The following is a 23,891-nucleotide window of genomic DNA, read 5'->3' as shown; positions in this document are numbered from 1 at the left end:
TCAAGCCTCTTGGGTGCTGCCATATATTTACATTATAGTGCCCATCCAAGAAGGCTCAAGGTCATTGGCCACAGAGAAAATTATGTCAAATCATGTTATATCTAGGACATCATACTTTCAAAATATTAGCTAGCAGACATCATCATGAATCAAGTCGACAATCGATTGGCAAATCCTTTTTAATCCTTATCGTATGAAGAGAAATTATAGATAAAACGTATCAGTGCTCATCGGCCAATGGACATAAACATTACACAAGTTGGAAATCGCAAATTCAGTGGTTTGGAAGGAATCAATGGCTAACTGCAAGCATTGCGAAGCAATCATTAGAATGCTATTCAGTGGAGTGGCTGTGTGGTCTCAGGTATAAGATTAAGGGTCTCTTTTCCAAGTTTAAAATTCAAGTGAGCACAGCACAAGGCGAGTCCAAAATGTATTGTATGCTACTGCATAAAATATGTAATATTTTACATTTACATTTTAGTCATTTAGCAGACGCTCTTATCCAGAGCGACTTACAAATTGGTGCATTCACCTATAATATCCAGTGGATATGCCAGGGAGATATGTATACTGTAGCTAAGAAAGTAATACTAAGTGTATGTTGTGTAATAAACTGTTAGTAGCCCATGTGCCTCACCCTAATAATTTGGTCTTGTTTCACCTCTTAATTTCACCTACTGTTCTGACTTGGTGGTGCACATGTAGCCTTTAACCTGTTTTTGAGAAATGCAATCATCGAATATTGTAATAGTTTCATTGTCTGCTTATATGCCCCCTTTATTTATCCTACGGTTCTGACTTGGTGTACAGGGAGAACACTGTAAGAACGGCCCATGTTCTGAATTCTGCCGCTGTACATATCAAAAGTGCTGAACAAATAGTTATATTGACTACGTCCGTCCTAGCTCGCTCATTCATGTTTTAATCGAAATGATGGATTACCTCTTATCTCCTTGTCGTCCCCTTATGCCATAGCTTGTACATCTCAATTGTCAGTAGAAACCATGTTTGTTTAAGCAAGTAAGCCATATCAGCTGTTTTTTTTAAAAGGCAGTAAATGAGGCTGAATGAACAGCTTCGTTTGCCAGACAAGACAGTGGTAAGGTGTTGGGATTCTGCTGTTAGGGCCTACATAAAGCTGTCCTAACAGTTTGCAGGCCTCATCTGTCACCGTTATAGTGCAATTCATGTATTGTTTAGTGGCTTTCCTGGCATGCATCCCACTTTGTTTATTTTGCCCCACCAAGATTTACATTCTAAAATCGCCACTGGTGAGTTGGAAATGGTGAAGTTAAACATGTCTGTTTCAGAGCTCCTCACAGTAAAAGAGAGTAAAAATGATGGCCACTCTGCCTACCTGTGGTCAATATTGTCTACTGCAGAATTTGATGAACTTTTGTTAGCTACTTCTCATTGGTTGAATTCAAACACACTTGACAACTTGCTTCAGACAAAAGGGGTAAGGTGAAAACAAAAATGTTGCATGTTCCACTCAAGTCAGACAAAAGATCACAAAATTCTTATATCTGGTTGATTTTTTTAAAAAGATATACAAACAAACAGTAAAAACTTGTAACGACAGGGTTGGTTAAGTTCAGGCTTACAGTATTTAGAATCTTTCATGGCACATTTTCAGATATTAAAATGACAAAACAATTAAACATATTAAAAACATTAGCAATGAAGAAAAACAAACAGTAATATGCTTCTCTCACACAAGCCATGGTCTCTGAATGACAAGGATAATTGAAGCAGAGACCGCTGGTTACCAATATGGATCCTTCCCATATGGTGAAGGTAAAACGTACAGTATAGCAAGCTGATCGGAGTACAGTATTACAACTTTCAACATCTCACACTCAGTGAGTACAGTATAACACATCTGAACTGCCAATTGGAGATAAAGTATTTACAATGTGACAGTCAGTGGGGATAATGCAATGTGAGAGTCAGTAGGGCTATTGGAGGGTCATCCGTTACAATGTAAGTCCGTGTGTGGATAATGTGTTGTGGACATTGCACCAGGGGTTCCAGGTTGGTATGAGCAAAGAAACAACATGTTACCTACAGTACAGTCGTGGCCAAAAGTTTTGAGAATGACAAATATTAATTTTCACAAAGTCTGCTGCCTCAGTGTCTTTAGATATTTTTGTCAGATATTACTATGGAATACTGAAGTATAATTACAAGCATTTCATAAGTGTCAAAGGCTTTTATTGACAATTACATGAATTTGATGCAAAGAGTCAATATTTGCAGTGTTGACCCTTCTTTCTCAAGACCTCTGCAATCCGCCCTGGCATGCTGTCAATTAACTTCTGGGCCACATCCTGACTGATGGCAGACCATTCTTGCATAATCAATGCTTGGAGTTTGTCCGAATTTGTGGGTTTTTGTTTGTCCACCCGCCTCTTGAGGATTGACCACAAGTTCTCAATGGGATTAAGGTCTGGGGAGTTTCCTGGCCATGGACCCAAAATATCAATGTTTTGTTCCCTGAGCCACTTAGTTATCACTTTTGCATTATGGCAAGGTGCTCCATCATGCTGGAAAAGGCATTGTTCGGCACCAAACTGTTCCTGGATGGTTGGGTGTGTTGGTACCATTCTTTATTCATGGCTGTGTTGTTAGGCAAAATTGTGAGTGAGCCCTTGGCTGAGATGCAACCCCACACATGAATGGTCTCAGGATGCTTTACTGTTGGCATGACACAGGACTGATGGTAGCGCTCACCTTGTCTTCTCCGGACATGCTTTTTTCCGGATGCCCCAAACAATCGGAAAGGGGATTCATCAGAGAAAATGACTTTACCCCAGTCCTCAGCAGTCCAATCCCTGTACCTTTTGCAGAATATCAGTCTGTCCCTGATGTTTTTCCTGGAGAGAAGTGGCTTCTTTGCTGCCCTTCTTGACACCAGGCCATCCTCCAAAAGTCTTTGCCTCACAGTGCGTGCAGATGCACTTACACCTGCCTGCTGCCATTCCTGAGAAAGCTCTATACTGGTGGTGCCCCGATCCCGCAGCTAAATCAACTTTGGGGGACGGTCCTGGTGCTTGCTGGACTTTCTTGGGCGCCCTGAAGCCTTCTTCACAACAATTGAACCGCTCTCCTTCAAGTTCTTGATGATCAGATAAATGGTTGATTTAGGTGCAATCTTACTGGCAGCAATATCCTTGCCTGTGAAGCCCTTTTTGTGCAAAGCAATGATGACGGCATGTGTTTCCTTGCAGGTAACCATGGTTGACAGAGGAAGAACAATGATTCCAAGCACCACCCTCCTTTCGAAGCTTCCAGTCTGTTATTCGAACTCAATCAGCATGACAGAGTGATCTCCAGCCTTGTCCTCGTCAACACTCACATCTGTGTTAACGAGAGAATCACTGACATGATGTCAGCTGGTCCTTTTGTGGCAGGGCTGAAATGCAGTGGAAATGTTTTTGGGGGATTCAGTTCATTTGCATGGCAAAGACTGCAATTAATTGCAATTCATCTGATCACTCTTCATAACATTCTGGAGTATATGCAAATTGCCATCATACAAACTGAGGCAGCAGACTTTGTGAAAATTAATATTTGTGTCATTCTCAAAACTTTTGGCCACGACTGTAGACTGGTGTGAATAAGTACTAATGTTGAGAGTGAGTTCGAGAGTGCAGAGTGAGTTCTAGAATGCTGAGAGTGCGTTTCTAGCAGTCTGCGAGTGGGTTCTAGAGCACTGAGAGTGAGTTTCTAGCGGTCAGAGAGTGAGTTTCTAGCCGGTCAGAGAGTGAGTTTCTAGCGGTCAGAGAGTGAGTTTCTAGCGGTCAGAGAGCGAGTTTCTAGCCGGTCAGAGAGCGAGTTTCTAGCCGGTCAGAGAGCGAGTTTCCAGCCGGTCAAAGAGCGAGTTTCCAGCCGGTCAAAGAGCGAGTTTCCAGCCGGTCAAAGAGCGAGTTTCCAGCCGGTCAAAGAGCGAGTTTCTAGCCGGTCAAAGAGCGAGTTTCTAGCCGGTCAAAGAGCGAGTTTCTAGCCGGTCAAAGAGCGAGTTTCTAGCCGGTCAAAGAGCGAGTTTCTAGCCGGTCAAAGAGCGAGTTTCTAGCCGGTCAAAGAGCGAGTTTCTAGCCGGTCAAAGAGCGAGTTTCTAGCCGGTCAAAGAGCGAGTTTCTAGCCGGTCAGAGAGTGAGTTTCTAGCGGTCAGAGAGTGAGTTTCTAGAGCACTGAGAGTGGGTTCTAGAGCGGAGACAGTGAGTTGGCGTCTATGATCTGCTGCAGGATGCTGTCTACGTCTGGCGTGTCCAGGCTGATGCCCTGCAGGTCCAGGTGGGGCAGGATGGCTGACAGCAGAGCCACCACGTTCCCTCGGATTTTGTGGAGATTCTCCAGCACAATGCTGGGGAATACAGAGAGTAGAAAGTTAAAGAGAATACAAAGCTAGAGAGCCGATGGATTGTGTGTGTATTTCTGTCTTTCTGTGTGTGTTTCTGTCTCTGTGTGGGTAAACACACCGGGAGCTCTGGTCCCTGGTCACTGGGCTGTCAGTCTGTCTCAGCCTGCTCTGGGGGTCAGCCTTCTCCCTCCTCAGTCTGCCCAGCTCAGGCTGTTCTCTCTGGGGCTGGACGCCATCCACAACCAGCCCTGGAACCCCTGGGCCACCGGGGGACGCAGAGCTCTCACACTGTAGAGAAAGGAGAGGGAGTGGGATACATTTCTCTATAAAAGCTTAAATTCAGAACAATTGACAGCTAGAATACAAGTTTAAACCAATAAGAAGGCTTGGAAATAACCATTTTATAATGTTCTTCATGTATTCTAATGGGGAGAGAACGTTTTTTGATTTCCCTAATCTTGTAAAACAATCAGACCTTTAGGAAATTCCCAGTTAACCCTACTTACCTCCATTTGGTCCAGTTTGGTTACCATGGCCACCGGTGTCTCCACCCCCACCCCACCAGCTGCCTTATCCCCAGAGGGAGCCTCTGTCATCACCACGTTGTCTGGCGTTGCTGGGAGTGCAGTGGACCCCAGTATCCTCCTCAGCCTCTGAGCCTCCTTCTCCAGTCCAGCCAGTCTCTGGACCAGGGCTCCCCTGTCTGACCCAGCCCCCTCAAGGGTCAGAGCCCGGGGCCAGGGGCCCTCCGGACGACTCAGGGGGGACACCACCACTGTCTGGGCTGAGGGGAGGGAGGGAGGCCAGGCAAGGCTGGAGCTGGGCTGGGAAGGGCCTACTCTGGTGGCCCCCAGTAGTGCCTTCTCCCCCTTGGTCTTGTCTGTCAGTCCAGTCAGTGTCTGTGGTTCGTTGACATCTTTCCCAGTTTGTTGCACCTCTTGGACCTCATCAGCGAACGGGTGTGGCTCCGCCCATGGTTGTGGTCTCTTGTCCATGTCCCTGGGCGGCCATATTGACTTACGCTTGTTTCTGCTGAGAGAAAGAGAGACTGAGTGTGTGTTTGTATCTATCTATATTTGTTTTGTGTGTGTGTGTGTGTGTGTGTGTGTGTGTGTGTGTGTGTGTGTGTGTGTGTGTGTGTGTGTGTGTGTGTGTGTGCATATGTACAGGTAACTGCCAAAATAAAGGAGAAACTTGAATAAATGAGTGATACAAATTATATTGAAAGCAGGTGCTTCCACAAATGTATGTTTCCTGTGTTAATTAAGCAATTAACATCCCATCATGCTTAGGGTCATGTATAAAAATGCCCAGTTGCCCATTATGTTGACTACTATGGCTAGAAGAGATCTCAGTGACTTTGAAATAGGAGTCTCAAAGGAGCATAGGCCGTTTAAAGGGTGTGTCTGTGCGTTTTTCAGTCACCAGATCTCAACCCAAAAGAACACAAATGTAAGATTCTGGAGCGGCGCCTGAGACGTTTTTCACCACCATCAACCAAACACCAAATAATGGAACTTCTTGTGGAAGAATGACGTCACATCCCTCCAATAGAGTTCCAGATACAGGTAGAATCTATGCAATAGTGCAATGAAGGTGTTCTTGCTCGTGGTGGCCCAACACCCTATTAAGACACTTTATGTTGGTGTTTCCTTTATTTTGGCAGTTACCTGTATGTGCGTTTGCATGCGCGTGTGGGTGCGCATGTGTCTGACCCAGACTTTGACTGTGCCATGTTGTCTTCCTCATCCTCCAAAGTGGCCACCAGTATAGCCACTGTCTTATTCAGTTCACTGTCCTCAGTCTCCTCTGTGAGCAGAGAAAGGGGGGCATCAGGGGGTAGGGGGCGGAGGAGGACCGGCTCAGACAGAGGGAGGGGGGTATCAGGGGATAGGGGGCGGAGGAGGACCGGCTCAGACAGAGGGAGGGGGGTATCAGGGGGTAGGGGGCGGAGGAGGACCGGCTCAGACAGGCCTTGGGGGAGGACATGGTGCTTCCGCGGACGGCCTCGTTTTCTGACCAGGCCTTGGTCCCTTTTTAGACACAGAGTGGAAACAGAAGTGAATGAACAACCGAGCTACAGGGCTGAGTACAGTATAGATAAGCATAGTAGAGTAGGCCTAAAGTCTGTTAAAAATAAGGAAAAAAATGCAACTGAAGGAGGAAGTCAGGTCTGCTCTGACACTGTGGTTTTGACCACACCGGATCTCTCACATTTATGCTGAGAATAACAATGTAAAACTCAGACGGCAAACCACAAACTGACACATGCACACAGAGTGCAAATACATGGCATTGAATGCACACATGCATAGCCACTAGCCACACACACACGAGCACACCCATGCACACAGACATCAAACAAAGTGCCAGTGCAGACGTTAACTGGCTGTACATCTGGAGTTGAGGGATGGAGTGAGAGTAGGGTGGAAAAGAGAGTAGGGTAGAAAAGAGAGTAGGGTAGAAAAGAGAGTAGGGTTGAAAAGAGGGGTTGGGCGATAATGGCCAAAATATCATGGTATGACACTATATTTATGTTTTTGATGAATACAATTTCTACATTTGCTTTATGAGTAGTGTGACCCTAGGGTGGCAACACATACATTCTAAGTGATTTCAATGGGTCTTTCTCCATTCTGATTGGTTTATACTGTTCAATTCAACTTCAACCTAAAATTATTTCCTGCATTTCCATCAATTTCTGCATTCCCTGCACTCATTTGAGATCATTTCCACACTGCCACGATATGGGCAAAAATACTAGGCCTTATTTTTAACCAAATGTTGCAAATGTTGTGATTTAGATCAAAACACTTGGGTGAACTTTTGGAATCATGGAAATAGAATGATTTTTATAAAAATTAGTTAGAATATAAATAATAGTGGGCACTTTGAATCCAGTGTAGTTTAACATGACTACGAATGAAAATGGCATGGACGAGTTATTGTGACAGGGTAGGAACCAAAGTGATGTTCAGTGTTTCCTAGGGGACCCTATAATCTTTGGCTACATTAAATCTTTATTCATGCTTCGTCTATTCCTCTTTGATTTAGAAGATACTGTTACACAAACAACATGCTGATTTAAGCCTCCACCAGTACTGGTATCAGGCTGTATTAGCTAGCTACGTTTGCTCTGACTCAGCACTTTTATTAGCTATTTCGCTAGCCAGCTAACTAGAGAATTAGCATTAGTGGCTAACACAATTCAGCTTAACTTGTTAAGAAAATACAAACTAGCTGTTTGCAGATGTAAGAAACACAAACTAATATTGTAATTATAGAAAGCTTGTGGATTTATATTAAGATTAAAGTGGAAACAACATCGTTGTCATCAACATTGTTGCATGGTCAAGCTACAACAAATACGCTCCTTGAGTGACAGGGGGAGGGACTAGGTCTGTGTGGAAAGCAGCATGGAGAGAGAGAGAGAGGAGAGGGATGACTCAAGTAGCGGAGTGAACTATAAAAATGGACATTACACACGGCGTATCACATTTAACAAACCAAACATTAAAATGAGAGTAGAGGAAAGAGTAGAGGTGAGAGTAGGGTAGGGTAGAGGAGAGCGTAGGGTAGGGTGGACATGAGAGTAGGGTGGAGTTGAGAGTAGGGTGAAGGAGAGAGTAGGGGCAGGTGGTGGAATATTTACTTCTTGTAGGTCTTCTTCGGGTAGCTTGGCGTTAACTCTGCTTCACTCTGCTCGGCTTCCTCTGGCAAAGAGCAGCTCCTGAAATACACACCACAGGTCAGGTAACGAAGTACAGTTGATGAGAACAAAGACCACCTCACATGCAAACACACTCATGAAAACTTGAACGCATGCACACTCATTGACTCCATTTCTCTGTCTCTCACCCCGCCTGTGTCAATTCAATTAAGTGGGCTTTTTTGGCATGGGAAACATACAGTGCATTTGGAAAGTATTCAGACCCCTTGACTTTGTCCACATTTTGTTACATTACAGCCTTATTCTAATGGATAAAAAAATATCCCCATCAATCTACACACAATACTCAAAATCACAAAGAACAAGGTTTTCAAAAATGTTTGCTAATTTACTAACAATTAAAAAAAAAAAAACACATTTAATAAATATTCAGACCCTTTACTCAGTACTGTGTTGAAGCACCTTTGGCAGCGATTACAGTATTGAGTCTTCTTGGGTATGACACTACAAGCTTCGCACACCTGTATTTGGGGAGTTTCTCCCATTATGCTCTGCAGATCCTCTCAAGCTCTGTCAGGTTGGATTGGGAGCGTTGCTGTACAGCTATTTTCAGGTCACTCCAGAGATGTTCGATCGGGTTCAAGTCCGTGCTCTGGCTGGGCCACTCAAGAACATTCAGAGACTTGACTCCTGTGTTGTCTTGGCTGTGTGCTTAGGGTCGTTGTCCTGTTGTAAGGTGAACCTTCGTCCCAGTCTGTGGTCCTGAGCACTCTGTAGCAGGTTTTAATCAAGGATCGCTCTGTACTTTGCTCTGTTCATCTTTGCCTCGATCCTGACTAGTCTCCCAGTCCCTGCCGCTGAAAATCATTCCCACAGCATGATACTGCCACCACCATACTTCACCGTAGGGATGGTGCCAGGTTTCCTTCAGACGTGACACTTGGCATTCAGGCCGAAGAGTTCAATCTTGGTTTCATCAGACCAGAGAACCTTGTTTCTCATGGTCAGAGTCTTTAGGTGACTTTTGGCAAAAACCAAGCGGTCTGTGCGCCTTTTACTGAGTGGCGTCTGTCTTGCCACTCTACCATAAACGCTTGATTGGTGGAGTGCTGCAGAGATGGTTGTCCTTCTAGAAGATTCTCCCATCTCCACAGAGTAACTCTAGAGCTCTGTCAGAGTGACCATCGGATTCTTGGTCACCTCCCTTACCAAGGTCCTTCTCCCCTGTTTGCTCAGTTTGGCCGGGCGGCGAGCTCTAGGAAGAGTCTTGGTGGTTCCAAACTTCTTCCATTTAAGAATGATGGAGTCCACTGTGTTCTTGGGAACCTTCAATGCCGCAGACATTTTTTGGTACCCTTCCCCAGATCTGTCCTTCGACACAATCCTGTCTCGGAGCTCTACGGACAATTTATTTGACCTCATGGCTTGGTTTTTTGCTCTGACATACACTGTCAACTGTGGGACCTTACATAGACATGTATGCCTTTTCAAATCATGTCCAATCAATAGAATTTACCACAGGTGGACTCCAATCAAGTTATAAAAACATCTCAAGGATGAACAATGGAAACAAGATGCACCTGAGCTCAATTTCAACTCTCATAGCAAAGGGTCTGAATACTTATGGAAATAAGGAATACATATTTATTTTTTTAAATTGCAAACATTTCTAAAAACCTGTTTAAAAAAAGAAAATAATAATATGCATTTGTCACATGCGCTGAATACAACAGGTCAGGTATTGTCTGTAGATTGCTGAGAGATTACATTTTTTTAAATCCATTTTAGAATAAGGCTGTAATGCAACAAAATGTGGAAAAGGTCAAGGGGTCTGAATACTTTCCGAAGACACTGTTTGTTCAAGAGGGTGAGGCTCAAGCTGCATCCCTGTCTCACCCCCTGGCTCTGTGGAAAGAAATGTTTTTTGCTAATTTTAACCACTTACTTGTTGTTTGAGTACACGTATATAATATTGTCGTATGCTTTTCCCCCCCAACACCACTTTCCATCAATTTGTATAGCAGACCCTCATGGCAAATTTAGTCAAAAGCTTTTTTGAAATCAACAAAGGCTGAGAAGACTTTGCCTTTGTTTTGGTTTGTTTGTTTGTCAATTAGAGTATACAGAGTGAATACGTGGTCTGTCCTACGGTAATTTGTTTCAAAAACTATTTGACATTTGCTCAGTACATTGTTTTCACTGAGGAAATGTTCAAGTCTGCTGTTAATGACAATGCAGAGTATTTTCCCAAGGTTGCTGTTGAAGCATATCCCACAGTAGTCATTGGTGTCAAATTTGTCTCCACTTTTGTGGATTGAGGTGATCAGTCCTTGGTTCCAAATACTGGGGGAAGGTGCCAGAGCTGAGGATGATGTTAAAGAGTTTAAGTATAGTCAACTGGAATTTGTGGTCTGTTTATTTTATCATTTCATTTAGGATACCATCAACACCACAGGCCTTTTTGGGTTGAGGGTTTGTATTTTGTCCTGTAGTTCATTCAATGTAATTGGAGAATGCAGTGGGTTCTATTAGTCTGTCTGTCTGTCGGTCGTACCTGAGCATGGTGTTGGGGTTCTGGCTGCAGTTCCAGTGTTCAGGGGTGGAGCTGTAGTGGCCTTCTGGGACACGCCTCCACTTCAGACAGTCCTCACACTGCAGCCACACTGGACTCCTACACACATGTACAAACACATGCACACATACGGCACATTTTGTTATAGGCACACGAGTTAAAACACACACTTTTAATTACCTCTTTCTTAACCACAAGCCATCCATGTAAGCCCTGTACTTGCACTGTGACGTCCAACACACTTCAACCTAAAGACAAACATAAAAACTCACTCCTCCCCTTCCTCCTCCTCCTCATCTGAATCTTCCTCTTCATTCCTCTTTTCTGCTGCCAGGAACTCTCGTTCTCTCGCCTTTTTCTCCATCATCTCATTCCAGTAGTCGTTGAGCTTCAGCCCCAGGGAAGACAGGGTCAGCCTGTTTCAAACCACACAAATACAGTGAGGAGGTTCCCATCCAGAAGTTAAAATAGCATGTCAATCTGACAATCAGCTCTTCTGATTCATGATAATACTGACTAATTTATGTGTATGAGTGTGTGTGTTTTACCTGTACTCTTTGGTGTATTCAAAGTCTTGCTTGTTGTGAGCCGGCTTCAGGAAGTTGCACTCAATGACCCCAATAACTCCGACCCCTGCCCTCTGACCTGATGACTGAAGAAGAGAGGGAGGGAAAAAAGAAGAGAGAAATATAGGTCAAGGAAAAGTAGAGGGAGAGGTGGGGAAAAAGTGCAGTAAATATGGACAGAGTGAGATGTAGAAAGAGGGTGATTTAGAGGGAGGGAAGATAGGAGCACAGTATTGTCTAAAACTATTAAATCAAACCCTCACACAATATCTCATATATCTTGTTTGTTATTGACAGATGAATTAAAGACTGTAATGTTGAGTTTATCTGTACCTTGATCTGGTAGCCAACCTTCTCATAGGACTTGATGAGGCGGTTCTTGTGGTACATCATGATGCCATAGTGGTCTTTGTTTTTACGGTTGAACCCAAAGGTGACCTTAACCCTGTCTTTCTGATAGAAACGGTTAAGGTTAAGTTTAATGGGCGTACGCCAAGACTGAATCCTGTACAAGTGACCACAGTACTTTGCATCGTCAATATTTAAGTTAATTAAGTTAGGTTAAATGAAGTTATATTACTTACAGAAGACTGATAAACACAATTATTGATAGAAATGAATGGACAAACAGATTCTAGTTCTACAGAAGGATACATTGAATTGGGGTTTATAAACGTCATTCTCGATCTGTGACAGGCTCTTGGCAACCAGCTTGGTCTGAACCTTCTTCTGTCGCAGGATGATCTGAGTCCGAGGCTTCAGGTACAAGATGCTGAGGTAGGCCTGTGAGAGTGATAGAGTGTGAGATAAAAAAAAAGGTGCGAATGAATGATACTTTATTTGGGCTCCCGAGTGGCGCAGCATCTAAGGCACTGCATCTCAGTGGTTTGATTCCAGGCTGTATCACAACCGGCTGTGATTGGGAGTCCCATAGGGCAGCGCACAATTGGCCCAGCGTCGTCCGGGTTTGGGGTTTGGCCTGGGTAGGCCGTCATTGTAATTAAGAATTTGTTCTTAACTGACTTGCCAAGTTAAATAAAGGTTAAAAAAAAAGAGAAAAAAAAGAAATGTATAGACATTTTTGAGGGGACTTCCTGTTCAGAATCCTATTCAAATCATCAAACCTTCCTTTATCACTCTGTAGGGCTATGCTGCATTCAAGGTCACAATCATCTGGTGAATAGAGTTGCAAAGTGACTGAAGAGTTGACAGTGAACTTTCTCTTAACCATCCTAACCGGTCTCTCATCACTTATTCTCATTGTAACACATCACTTCATCTTTTCTTAGTTATCACTCACCCTCAGGGAGTAGTCCATCTCTGGGATGGTGTGGTCAGTCCTCTGCGGTCCAGGGAAGCTCTTCTTCCTGCCTCTAGTCTTGGTCTCCTCTGAGTGGATCTCTGGCATCCGGATGTCAAACTCATCGGTCTCGAAATCCAGCTCCGGCTTACCATCTTTGTTCCTGTACGTGATATTGTAGAACTCATTACTTGTGTCAGCTTCCTTCTTCATAGAATTATCAAATACTTATCTGTAATTAATCTTTAATGGGCCACTGATCCCTTCTGCTTTCGGAGATGATACCCAATATCGTTTCATTACTAACAAATGTGTGTGTGTAACAGTTTCGCTTCCATCCTTCTCCTCGCCCCAACCTGGGCTTGAAGCAGGGACTCTCTGAATACATGGACAGCAGTAACCCTCGAAGAATCATTACCCATCGCACCGCAAAAGCGTAAAGGGAAACAACTACTTCAAGGTCTCACAGCAAGTGTCGATACAGATAGAAACGCTACTAGGGTGCACCGTTAACTAGCTAGCCATTTCACACTGGTTACATATGTGTGTGCATCTTGACCTGCGTATGTTCCAAATGAGGATCTTGGTGCCCTTCTTGGAGAGGATGGAGTCAAAGTGCTGCAGCAGCTCCTGCTGGGTGTGGATCAGAGAGTGGGTCAGGATGGCATTCAGACTGGCCTCAGAGTCCTCAGTCACTACCAGCATCTGTAAGACATAGTTAAGGAGAGCAACCAGGATACACACACACACACACACGCACGCACGCACACACAGGCAAGCACACGGATGCACACACACACACTTTTTCTTTCACTCTTTCTAATACACACACATGCATGTACTCTCTCTTCCTCTCTGTCTCTCTTCCTCGCTCTCAACCTCAATTGCTTTATTGGCATTTAGGAAACATTTCCAAAGCATCAATGGTACTGCATTGGGTCCTCTCTCCCCCTCTCTATGTGTAAGGATATTGGTCTGTTGGTTGAAGGGCACAATGGGGACGATGACAGCCTGTGCCTTTATAGCCTGTAAGTAGCTCTGGGACAGCATGCCGACGGTCAAACAGCCTCCGTTCTTAGTGAAGATCAGAGCGTCACGACCCAGACGCATGGAGCCAGACTTAAAGCCGTTTCCATAGACACCGATGGCCTGGTGGCTTCCCTTACCAGAACCTTTCTCTGTGAAACCAAAACTGAACAGACAAAGAGAAGGGGTGGGGTGAGATTGCAGCGTTAGTTGGAGAGGTGTGTCTGTATTGGTGTGAAGAGAGATAGTGTGTGTGTAGGACGTGTGTGTGATATAGAATGAGGGGGAGACAGAACGATTGTGTGTGTGTGTTTCGGTGAGAGAGGGAGAGTGGGCGTGAGTGAGAGAAAAGAATGGTGTGAGTGAAAGAAAAGGGACTGCTATGTGTTAGTAACTCATATGTCATTTATGTATGGTTAATTACAGTATAACAGTTCACATAGCAGTGTGTGTGTGTAGAGGCTGCAACATGGACGATCAAACAGCAGTGTGTGTGTGTATAGACAACTGTACGTATGTGTGTTTCTCACCTGAGCATCTTGTGCAGTTTGCTGGGGGTCATGCCGCTGCCATTGTCAGTGAAGGCCAGACAGAGCTGCTGTTGCTCCTCCACCACATCTATCCAGATCTGCCTGGCTGTCACGCCTGGGTCTGATGCATTATCTACACAGCACAAAGTCAGTCAATCAATCATTGAATGCATCTATAAAGCCATTTCTACATGAAAAACTGTTGTAGAACAAGTTGTAAACATCTTACAGTGCTTCACAGGGGTGTACTGTAATGATTAAAATCAGTTGACCAAGTTATCCTGAAGCAGGGGTGTACTGTAATGATTAAAATCAGTTGACCAAGTTATCCTGAAGCAGGGGTGTACTGTAATGATTAAAATCAGTTGACCAAGTTATCCTGAAGCAGGGGTGTACTGTAATGATTAAAATCAGTTGACCAAGTTATCCTGAAGCAGGGGTGTACTGTAATTATTTCCCAGTTTGGGGAACCCTGCTATAGCCTAACCAGAAGGCGTGAAGTAGGTGACCCGCTATCTATTATATTCTTAAAAAAGGCCTTGTGCAGTCCAAATGATATTTTCCTGTGTTTTATATCATATTGTGCAACAAACAGCTGATGAAACTAACACTGTAAAAGTGTTAACAAATTTGATCAGTGTTATTTCCTGGTTGCTGGTTGAAAATACAATCTACACAGGACCTTCTTGTCAGCAAGGGCAGGAGTTTTGCCTTTCCATGGTGACATATAGGAATAAGCTGGAATCATATTACACAGGCTCCACCGCCTGCAGCATGCGGCAGGGGCTACAGTCCATTACAGATTACAAAGGAAGACCCAACCGTGATCTGCCCGACGCTGCCTCTGTACCAGACCAACTCAATGCATTTTATGCACACTTTGACAACAACAACATCGTGTGAGGGCCATCACCGACCCAGAGGATTGGGCGATCTCGCTCTCTGAGGCCGACGTGAGAAAGGTTTTTAAATCAGGTCAACACCCACAAGGCCCGACAATATTCCAGGGCGCATTGTCAGAGCATGCGCAGAACAGCTGGTAGGCATATTCACGGTCATTTTCAACCTCTAATTGTCCCAGACTGTAATCCCCACATGTTTTAAGATGACCACCATCATTCCTGTCCCCAAGAACTCTAAGGCTTCATGCCACCATGACTACCGCCCTGTTGCACTCACTTCTGTAATCATGAAGTGCTTTGAGAGGCTGGTTATGGCACATATTAACTCCACCATCCCAGACACCCTAGACCCACAACAATTTGCATACCGCTCCAACAGATCCATAGATGACGCGATCTCAATTGCTCTCCACACTGCCCTCACCCACCTAGATAAGAGGAATACCTACAGTATTTGAGAATGCTGTTCATAGAGTACAGCTCAGCGTTCAACACCATTATCCCCTCCAAACTTTTTGACGGGCCGACCCCAGGTGGTGAGGGTAGGCAACATCACCTCCGCCACACTGACCCTCAACACAGGGGTGTGTGCTTAGTTCCTTCCTGTATTTGCGGTTACCCACGACTGTGTGGCCACGCACAACTCCAACACCTCATCAAGTTTGCTGACGAAATGATGAGTCAGCCTACAGGGAGGACAGTGACCTGGCAGTGTGGTGCCAGAACAATAACCTCTCCTTCAACGTCAGTAAGACCAAAGAGCTGATCGTGGACTACAGGAAACGGGCATGTCGAGAGCTTCAAAGTCCTCGGTGTCCAAATCATTAAAGATTTAAAATGATGCAAACACACGTGCAGTCGTGAAGAAGGTGCGACAGCGCCTCTTCCCCCTCAAGAGGTTGAAAAAGTTTGGCATGGGCCTTCAAATAGTTCTACAGCTGTACCATTGGGAGCATCTTGACTGGCTGCATCACTGCCTGGTATGGCAATTGCACCGCCTTTGATCGCATGGCGCTACAGAGGGTGGTGTGGACAGCCCAGCCGAGCTCCCTGCCATCCAAGACATCTATATCAGGTGTTGTGGTAGGAAACCCAGGAAAATCGTTAAAGACACCAACCATCTGAGCCATAGACTATTCTCTCTGCTTCTGCATGGCAAGAGGTACCAGTGCATCAAGTCTGGCACCAACAGGCTCTTCAACAGCTTCTATCTCCAAGCAATAAGATTGATAAATAGCTACACAGACTGAGTTAACCTTGCATCTTTATTGATCTTTTATTTTTTGCACACTCACAAGGCCCTACACAATCACAAACACACTCATAATTTGCACATACATTTATACTGACTCAACACAAAACCCACACACATACAAGCTGCTGCTACTCTGTTTACAGTTGAAGTCGGAAGTTTACATACACTTAGGTTGGAGTCATTAAAACTCGTTTTTCAACCACTCCACAAATGTTTTTTTTTAACAAACTATAGTTTTGGCAAGTCGGTTAGGACATCTACTTTGTGCATGACACAAGTAATTTTTCCAACAATTGTTTACAGACATATTATTTCACTTATAATTCACTGTATCACAATTCCAGTGGGTCAGAAGTTTACATACACTAAGTTGACTGTGCCTTTAAACAGCTTGGAAAATTCCAGAAAATTATGTCATGGCTAGAGGTCGACCGATTATGATTTTTCAACGCCGATACCGATACCGATTACTGGAGGACCAAAAAAAAGGGGGTCGGTACCGATTAATCGGCCGATTATTTAATTTTTTTATTTTATTTTTTGTAATAATGACAATTACAACAATACTGAATGAACACTTATTTTAACTTAATATAATACATCAATAAAATCAATTTAGCCTCAAATAAATAATGAAACATGTTCAATTTGGTTTAAATAATGCAAAACAAAGTGTTGGAGAAGAAAGTAAAAGTGCAATATGTGCCATATAAGAAAGCTAATGTTTAAGTGCCTTGCACAGAACATGGGAACATATGAAAGCTAGTGGTTCCTTTTAACATGAGTCTTCAATATTCCCAGGTAAGAAGTTTTAGGTTGTAGTTATTATAGGAATTATAGGACTATTTCCCTCTATACGATTTGTATTTCATATACCTTTGACTATTGGATGTTCTTATAGGCACTTTAGTATTGCCAGTGTAACAGTATAGCTTCTGTCCCTCTCCTCGCTCCTACCTGGGCTCAAACCAGGAACACATCGACAACAGCCACCCTCGAAGCAGCGTTACCCATGCAGAGGAAGGGAAACAACTACTAGTCTCAGAGCGAGTGACGTTTGAAACGCTATTAGCGTGCACCCGGCTAACTAGCTAGCCATTTCACATCGGTTACACCAGCCTAATCTTGGGAGTTGATAGGCTTGAAGGGGTGGAACGTTCCAACAGGAATCTGTTCCAAAAAACGTAAAATAAAAGGTTGCCAACCAACAACGCATACAAAGTAGCAACGCATACAAACCTAGCTAACTAGCTGCCGAATAGGCATCAACTCACCACGTAGCTTATTCTTAATGTTTGTCCATAGGCAAACAGACATGTGAGGACAGACATTTTTCGGAATAAACGTGATGAGTGAAAAACGCAATGAAATAGACCACTCCCTACCCGGTATCTTATTCTGCCGCTATACAACTTTGTACGCGTTGTTTTTTGGAAACCTTGTTATTTACGAAATTTTTGGAATAGATTCCTGTTGGAACGTTCCACAAATTATACCCACCCAGGTTGAAGTCATAAACAGCGCAATGCTTGAAGCACAGCGAAGGGCTGTTTGAATGAATGCTTACGAGCCTGCTGCTGCCTACCACCGCTCAGTCAGACTGCTCTATCAAATCATAGACTTAATTATAATATAATAAACACACAGAAATACGAGCCTTAGGTCATTAATATGGTCGAATCCGGAAACTTTCATCTCGAAAACAAACGTTTTTTTTCTTTCAGTGACATACGGAACCGTTCCGTATTTTATCTAACGGGTGGCTAAGTCTAAATATTCCTGTTAGGCATTGATGTTTATGGTTAGGTACATTGGTGCAACGACAGTACTTTTTTTGCAGATGCGCTTGTTAAGTCAACACCCGTTTGTCGAAGTAGGCTGTGATTCAATGAAAATTAACAGGCACCGCATCGATTATATGCAGCGCAGGACACGTTAGATAAACTAGTAATATCATCAACCATGTGTAGTTAACTAGTGATTATGTTAAGATTGATAGTTTTTTATAAGTCTAATGCTAGCTAGCAACTTACCTTTGCTTCTTGCTGCCCTCGCGTAACAGGTAGTCAGCCTGTTAATCCTTGTGGAGTGCAATGTAAGGCAGGTGGTTAGAGCGTTGGACTGGTAACCGAAGGTTGCAAAAACGAATCCCCCCCTGAACAAGGCAGTTAACCCCCGTTTCTAGGCCGTCATTGTAAATAAGAATGTGTTCTTAATCTGACTTGCCTAGTTAAATAAAGGTGTAAAAAAAAAATAATAATAATAATAATACATTTCAAAAAAAAAAATATTCGGCAAATCGGTGGCCAAAAATACCGATTACCGATTGTTAGGAAAAATTGAAATCGGCCCTAATTAATCGGCCATTCTGATTAATCGGTCGACCTCTAGTCATGGCTTTAGAAGCTTCTGATAGGCTAATTGACATCATTTGAGTCAATTGGAGGTGTACCTGTGGATGTATTTCAAGGCCTCCCTTCAAACTCAGTGCCTCTTTGCTTGACATCATGGGAAAATCAAAAGAAATCAGCCAAGACCTTAGAAAAACAATTGTAGACCTCCACAAGTCTGATTCATCCTTGGGAGCAATTTCCAAACGCCTGAAGGTACCACATTCATCTGTACAAACAACAGTACACAAGTATAAACACCATGGGACCACACACCTGTCATACCGCTCAGGAAGGAGACGTGTTCTGTCTCCTAGAGATGAACGTACTTTGGTGCGAAAAGTGCAAATCAATCCCAGAACAGCAGCAAAGGACCGTGTGAAGATGCTGGAGGAAACAGTAAAACGAGTCCTATATCGACATAACCTGTAAGACCGCTCAGCAAGGAAGAAGCCACTGCTCCAAAACCGCCATAAAAAAGACAGACTACGGTTTGCAACTGCACATGGGGACAAAGATCATACTTTTTGGAGAAATGTCCTCTGGTCTGATTAAACTAAAATATAACTGTTTGGCCATAATGACCATTGTTATGTTTGAAGCAAGCACGGGGGTGGCAGCATCATGTTGTGGGGGTGCTTTGCTGCAGGAGGGACTGGTGCACTTCACAAAATAGATGGCATCATGAGGATGGAAAATTATGTGGATATATTGAAGCAACATCAAGACATCAGTCAGGAAGTTAAAGCTTGGTCGCAAATGGGTCTTCCAAATGGACAATGACCCCAAGCATACGCCAAAGATGTGGCAAAATGGCTTAAGGAACAAAGTCAAGGTATTGGAGTGGCCATAAAGCCCTGACCTTGTGGGCAGAACTGAAAAAGCGTGAGCGAGCAAGGAGGCCTACAAACCTGACTCAGTTACACAAGCTCTGTCAGGAGGAATGGGCCAAAATTCACCCAAATTATTGTGGGAAGCTTGTGGAAGGCTATCCGAAACGTTTGACCCAAGTTAAACAATTTAAAGGCAATGCTACCAAATACTAATTGAGTGTATGTAAACTTCTGACCCACTGGGAATGTGATGAAAGAAATAAAAGCTAAAATAAATCATTATTCTATTATTCTGACATTTCACATTCTTAAAATAAAGTTGGGATCCTAACTGACCTAAAATGGGATTTTTACTAGGATTAAATGTCAAGAATTGTGAAAAACTGAGTTTAAATGTATTTGGCTAAGGTGTATGTAAACTTCCGACTTCAACTGTATCTTATCCTGTTGCCTAGTCACGTTTGCCTAGTCACGTTTACATTTGTCATTTAGCAGACGCTCTTATCCAGAGCGACTTACAGGAGCGTTTAGGGTTAAGTGCATTGCTCAAGGGCACAGACAGATTTTTCACATAGTCGGCTCGGGGATTCAAACCAGCAACCTTTCTGTTACTGGCCCAATGCTCTTAACCACTAGGATACTTGTCGCACAGTCACCTTACCCCTAGAAATATCTACCTCCAACACTCTAGTATCCATACACATTGTAAATATGGTATTGGAACTGACCCTCTATATAGTATGCTTACTTACTTGTGAACTTCATATTTCTCATGTTTGTTTTCCTGTTATTACATTGTCATTGAATTTCTGGGTTTTGAGTTTGTAAGAAATGCATTTCACTGTACTTGTGTATGTGACAAAACTTGAAACATCTCCAGGCGGTAAATTGGTTAATAGACCAATAACCAAAGGCATTCCAAACCTCTCTGCCAATAACAACTAGTTTTCAGTTTTCCCTCTCCACTCAGACAGTCCTAACAAAATTCTTGCTTGAGAAATAGTTATTCGTTAGTTATTTTAATGGAAATCTATTACAGTAAGGTACTTAATTGTTACCCAGAAATGATTTAATATTGATATAAAAACGGCTGCATTGGGCCTTTAATCAAAGTCACAACACAATGGGCTTGTTTGAGTTGAAAAGTGAAGTTGGGGAGGTGCATCAGCAACAGCCGAAAGTCGGACACGGATGTGGTTTTGCAACAGGAAGGCTCAGTGCAACATGTCAGTGTTGCCATGGTTTCTAAAAGGTTATATGTACTGTCAAAATAAATACGTCACCAATCCCCATATCACACACTCAAAAACTGTAAATATAGATGTGTACACTGTACTATCCATTGGTGAAAGAGAGACTCAAATATCATGTTCAACTGTACATGAATCGCAGCAAAGTTAGTTCCTGTTTAGTTACGTCTTTGGTCACGTTTGTGTGGGTCAAACAAAAACACCCTAATGATTAGTTGACAATTGCCTTCCACAATTCAGGTGATGGCTGCAGGAGGAAGTTGAAGAGCAACTGCGGAAATTTGCAGGTGTCTACAGACAAAACTTCATGACCATTGATGATGTGGTTTTTGTAAAGTATATGCAATCATCATGTAGGCGGACAATTTTTATCCCCATAACGCAACACACTTTGGAAAGTGGTGACCAACGACTTGACAAAAGTGCTCTGCTCCAAACACGCCCAGTATGTATCTTCAGTGCTTGACTAAAGTAGGTGCCGGTACTGTTTATATACAGGTGCAGGAGCTCCACAATACTTTTGAGCTAATATTCTAAGAGGAACAGGAGCTCAAGCAGTAGCAAATTTGAGGTGCTGGTAGTCAGCTACGTGAGCTCCTGCCCAAGTCAAGCACTGCGTATTTTAACCAAATGCAAGTCTTCAGTTTACACCTCAATTGGGGTTATTCCAAGCATGCAAATCGTAGGCTTTTACAAGCCAACAGACAATGCACACGGCACCAACCAACTTGTCAATTCCAACCAATGATCATGCACTGAGTGGAGGTTTCTCGGCGCTGACTGGTTGAAACACATCTACAGATAAAAAACGAACATGAATATAAAACATTCTACGCGCATTACAAGTGGTGTTACGGCGTTGATACTGCGTCGAGAAAAATATGTTCTGCATGCCTGGCAAGCGACGTCATGTCATAATAAAGTTACTGTAGGCAGAACATTTTCCTCCAAGTTATGGCACTTCATTTATTATACTTACATTTTATAACTAAAGTTATGTATATGCGACACACATTGCGATGAGAAAAGAACAGGTGGATGATAGACTGTCGATGAAGAGCGCGCACCACAGACATGGCGTCTATAGTATTTTTTTTACGCGGAAGCCATGTCACCAGTAAGTTTTTACGCACACACATTTGCAACGTTCCTACCTCCAGCAGAAGGGGAAATGACAACACAGAAAGTATCAAAATTAAAGTTGTCTGTTACCTATTAGTTCTGCAACTGCGCTGAAAGGCCACGTATGACTTGTTGAATTACTATTCAGGAAGGACGGACTCATCTGCAAAAAAACAACAACTTCGATATTTAGTAACTTTCTTTATAATAAAAACAAAACGTCAACAACCAATATAGACTATAAGAACGAATACAAATGCAATAGCTCATAACCCGTTTTTGCACAATAACTTATTTTAAAAATACATACGGAACTGAGACGAATCCCATGCTCGCTAAGCCTCGCCATGTTTTTACAGTGAAAGCCAGTTGCAGGCAAACGTCAACGACAGTAGAGTTTAAACTCTGTGCCTACGTAGTGAGTAGCGACAGGCCACACAAACAGGTCCGTCTTGCCGCGTTCACATTCTAGTCGGAACTAGGAAACTCTGAAATGTACGACTTGCTAGCCTAGTTATACCAGGGTCCTGTTCAACCAGATAGTAAGTCGGAAATGTCAGAGTTTCCTAGTTCCGACTAGTACATACACGCGGCATCTGTTCAGGGGAGGTCGTCACTAGCTTCTACCGCAAAGTCATAAACCACGCCCATTTCGACAATTTGTTTAAAAAATGTTTTAAATAACCCTAACCGTAACCACACTGCTTATCCCCCGGGGAGCTGCAAGGTGGTGCACCTGCTTTCCCCCCGGTGTTTTAGACGTATGGTTTCAAAGTTCAGAAAAGCTTTCGCAGAATAGAATAACAACTTCTATCGACAATGAGAGTGCCAAAGTAGTAAGTGTTGATGTGGTCTAAAACTAATAGTGTAGTAACGGAAACGCCACAATACGCCCCTTGTGCGCACAGAAGTCGTTTTTTTTAATCTGCCTTTTTAAAATAGAGGTGAGTTTGGTTTGGACAAACAAAAGCAGGCCTGTGTGTTCTAGTCTAGTGGACATTGAACCTTGACCTTACAGGCTTATCTCCTGTGTATTGAAACAGACCACAGAATGTTGCACCGTTCAGCCATACAAACAACTTCCTCTAGTCCAGCGATTCACACAAGTGGGCTTATAGGACCCCCAGGGGCCTCATAACATTCAGGGGGTCCCTTAAAGCAGGGTCTCTGGATAAAATGATCACGTTGAAAATAATAGCCGCAATGCCAAAATATCTCACATTTTAATGTAATAACTGTTTTACAGACATTAAAACATTGGGCAATTTCATATACAGTGCATTCAGAAAGTATTCAGACCACTTCCCTTTTTCCACATTTTGTTACATTACAGCCTTATTCTTAAATAAAACATTTTCCTCATCAATCTACACACAATACTCCATAATGACAAAGCGAAAACAGGTTTTTAGATTTTTTTTCACATGTATAAAAAAAACAAAAACAGAAATACCTTATTTACATAAGTATTCAGACCCTTTGCTATGAGACTCTAAATTGAGCTCAGGTGCATTGATCATCCTTGAGATGTTTCTACAACTTCCACCTGTGGTAAATTCAATTGATTGGACATGATTTGGAAAGGCAAACACCTGTCTATATAAGGTCCCACAGTTGACAGTGTATGTCAGAGCAAAAAAAACAAGCCATGAGGTTGAAGGAATTGTCTGTAGAGCGCCGAGATTTGATTGTGTCGAGGTACAGATCTGGGGAAGGGTACCAAAAAAATGTAGAGGTGAGTTTGGTTTGGACAAACAAAAGCAGGCCTGTGTGTTCTAGTCTAGTGGACATTGAATTGAAGGTACCCAAAAATTGAAGGTACCCAAAAACACAGTGGCCTCCATCATTCTTAAATGGAAGAAGTTTGGAACCACCAAGACTCTTCCAAGAGCTGGCCGCCCGGCCAAACTGAGCGATCAGGGGAGAAGGGCCTAGGTCAGGGAGGTGACCAATAACCCTATGGTCACTCTGACAGAGCTCCAGAGTTCATCCTTGGAGATGGGAGAACCTTTCAGAAGGACAACCATCTCTGCAGCACTCCACCAATCAGGCCTTTATGGTAGAATGGCACCTAAAGACTCTCAGACCATGAGAAACAAGATTCTCTGG

At 43.2% G+C, this 23,891-nt stretch overlaps 1 protein-coding gene across 5 annotated transcripts; it reads right to left on the bottom strand.

Moving 5' to 3' along the window:
- Positions 1-1,520: 1,520 nt before the first annotated feature.
- Positions 1,521-22,361, bottom strand: LOC106604358 (MORC family CW-type zinc finger protein 3). Of its 5 annotated transcripts, none has more exons than XM_014198913.3 (16): positions 22,093-22,361; positions 21,873-21,945; positions 14,031-14,163; positions 13,446-13,666; positions 13,034-13,181; positions 12,475-12,637; positions 11,829-11,957; positions 11,508-11,627; positions 11,157-11,260; positions 10,881-11,024; positions 10,591-10,707; positions 8,019-8,096; positions 6,037-6,399; positions 4,873-5,398; positions 4,485-4,654; positions 1,521-4,369 (listed from the first exon to the last, which is right to left on the bottom strand). In XM_014198913.3, the coding sequence occupies exons 1-16, from the start codon at positions 22,129-22,131 to the stop codon at positions 4,210-4,212; spliced, it is 2,688 nt and encodes an 895-aa protein (XP_014054388.2). In that variant the 5' UTR covers positions 22,132-22,361; the 3' UTR covers positions 1,521-4,209. The 5 variants fall into 5 exon arrangements, with proteins under 5 accessions (XP_014054388.2, XP_014054389.2, XP_014054390.2 ...); XM_014198914.3 differs by having other exon boundaries at positions 4,873-5,395; XM_014198915.3 differs by having other exon boundaries at positions 6,082-6,399.
- Between the last annotated feature and the right edge of the window lie 1,530 nt (positions 22,362-23,891).

Source organism: Salmo salar, chromosome 05 (genome assembly GCF_965601325.2).
Source record: "Salmo salar chromosome 05, fSalSal1, whole genome shotgun sequence".
Lineage (NCBI taxonomy): Eukaryota > Metazoa > Chordata > Actinopteri > Salmoniformes > Salmonidae > Salmo > Salmo salar.
This window is presented reverse-complemented; position numbering and strand designations above follow the sequence as displayed.

Bases quoted from the DNA above. Each gene is read 5' to 3' on its own strand.
- LOC106604358 (XM_014198913.3), bottom strand. From the start codon at position 22,131: ATGGCGAGGCTTAGCGAGCATGGGATTCGTCTCAGTTCC. The intron at 12,638-13,033 runs GTCAAGATGCAC...TATCACGTACAG, and splicing joins CTCATTTGGAACATACGCAG to GAACAAAGATGGTAAGCCGG. The intron at 6,400-8,018 runs GTAAATATTCCA...GTGTCTAAAAAG, and splicing joins CCGAAGAAGACCTACAAGAA to GGACCAAGGCCTGGTCAGAA.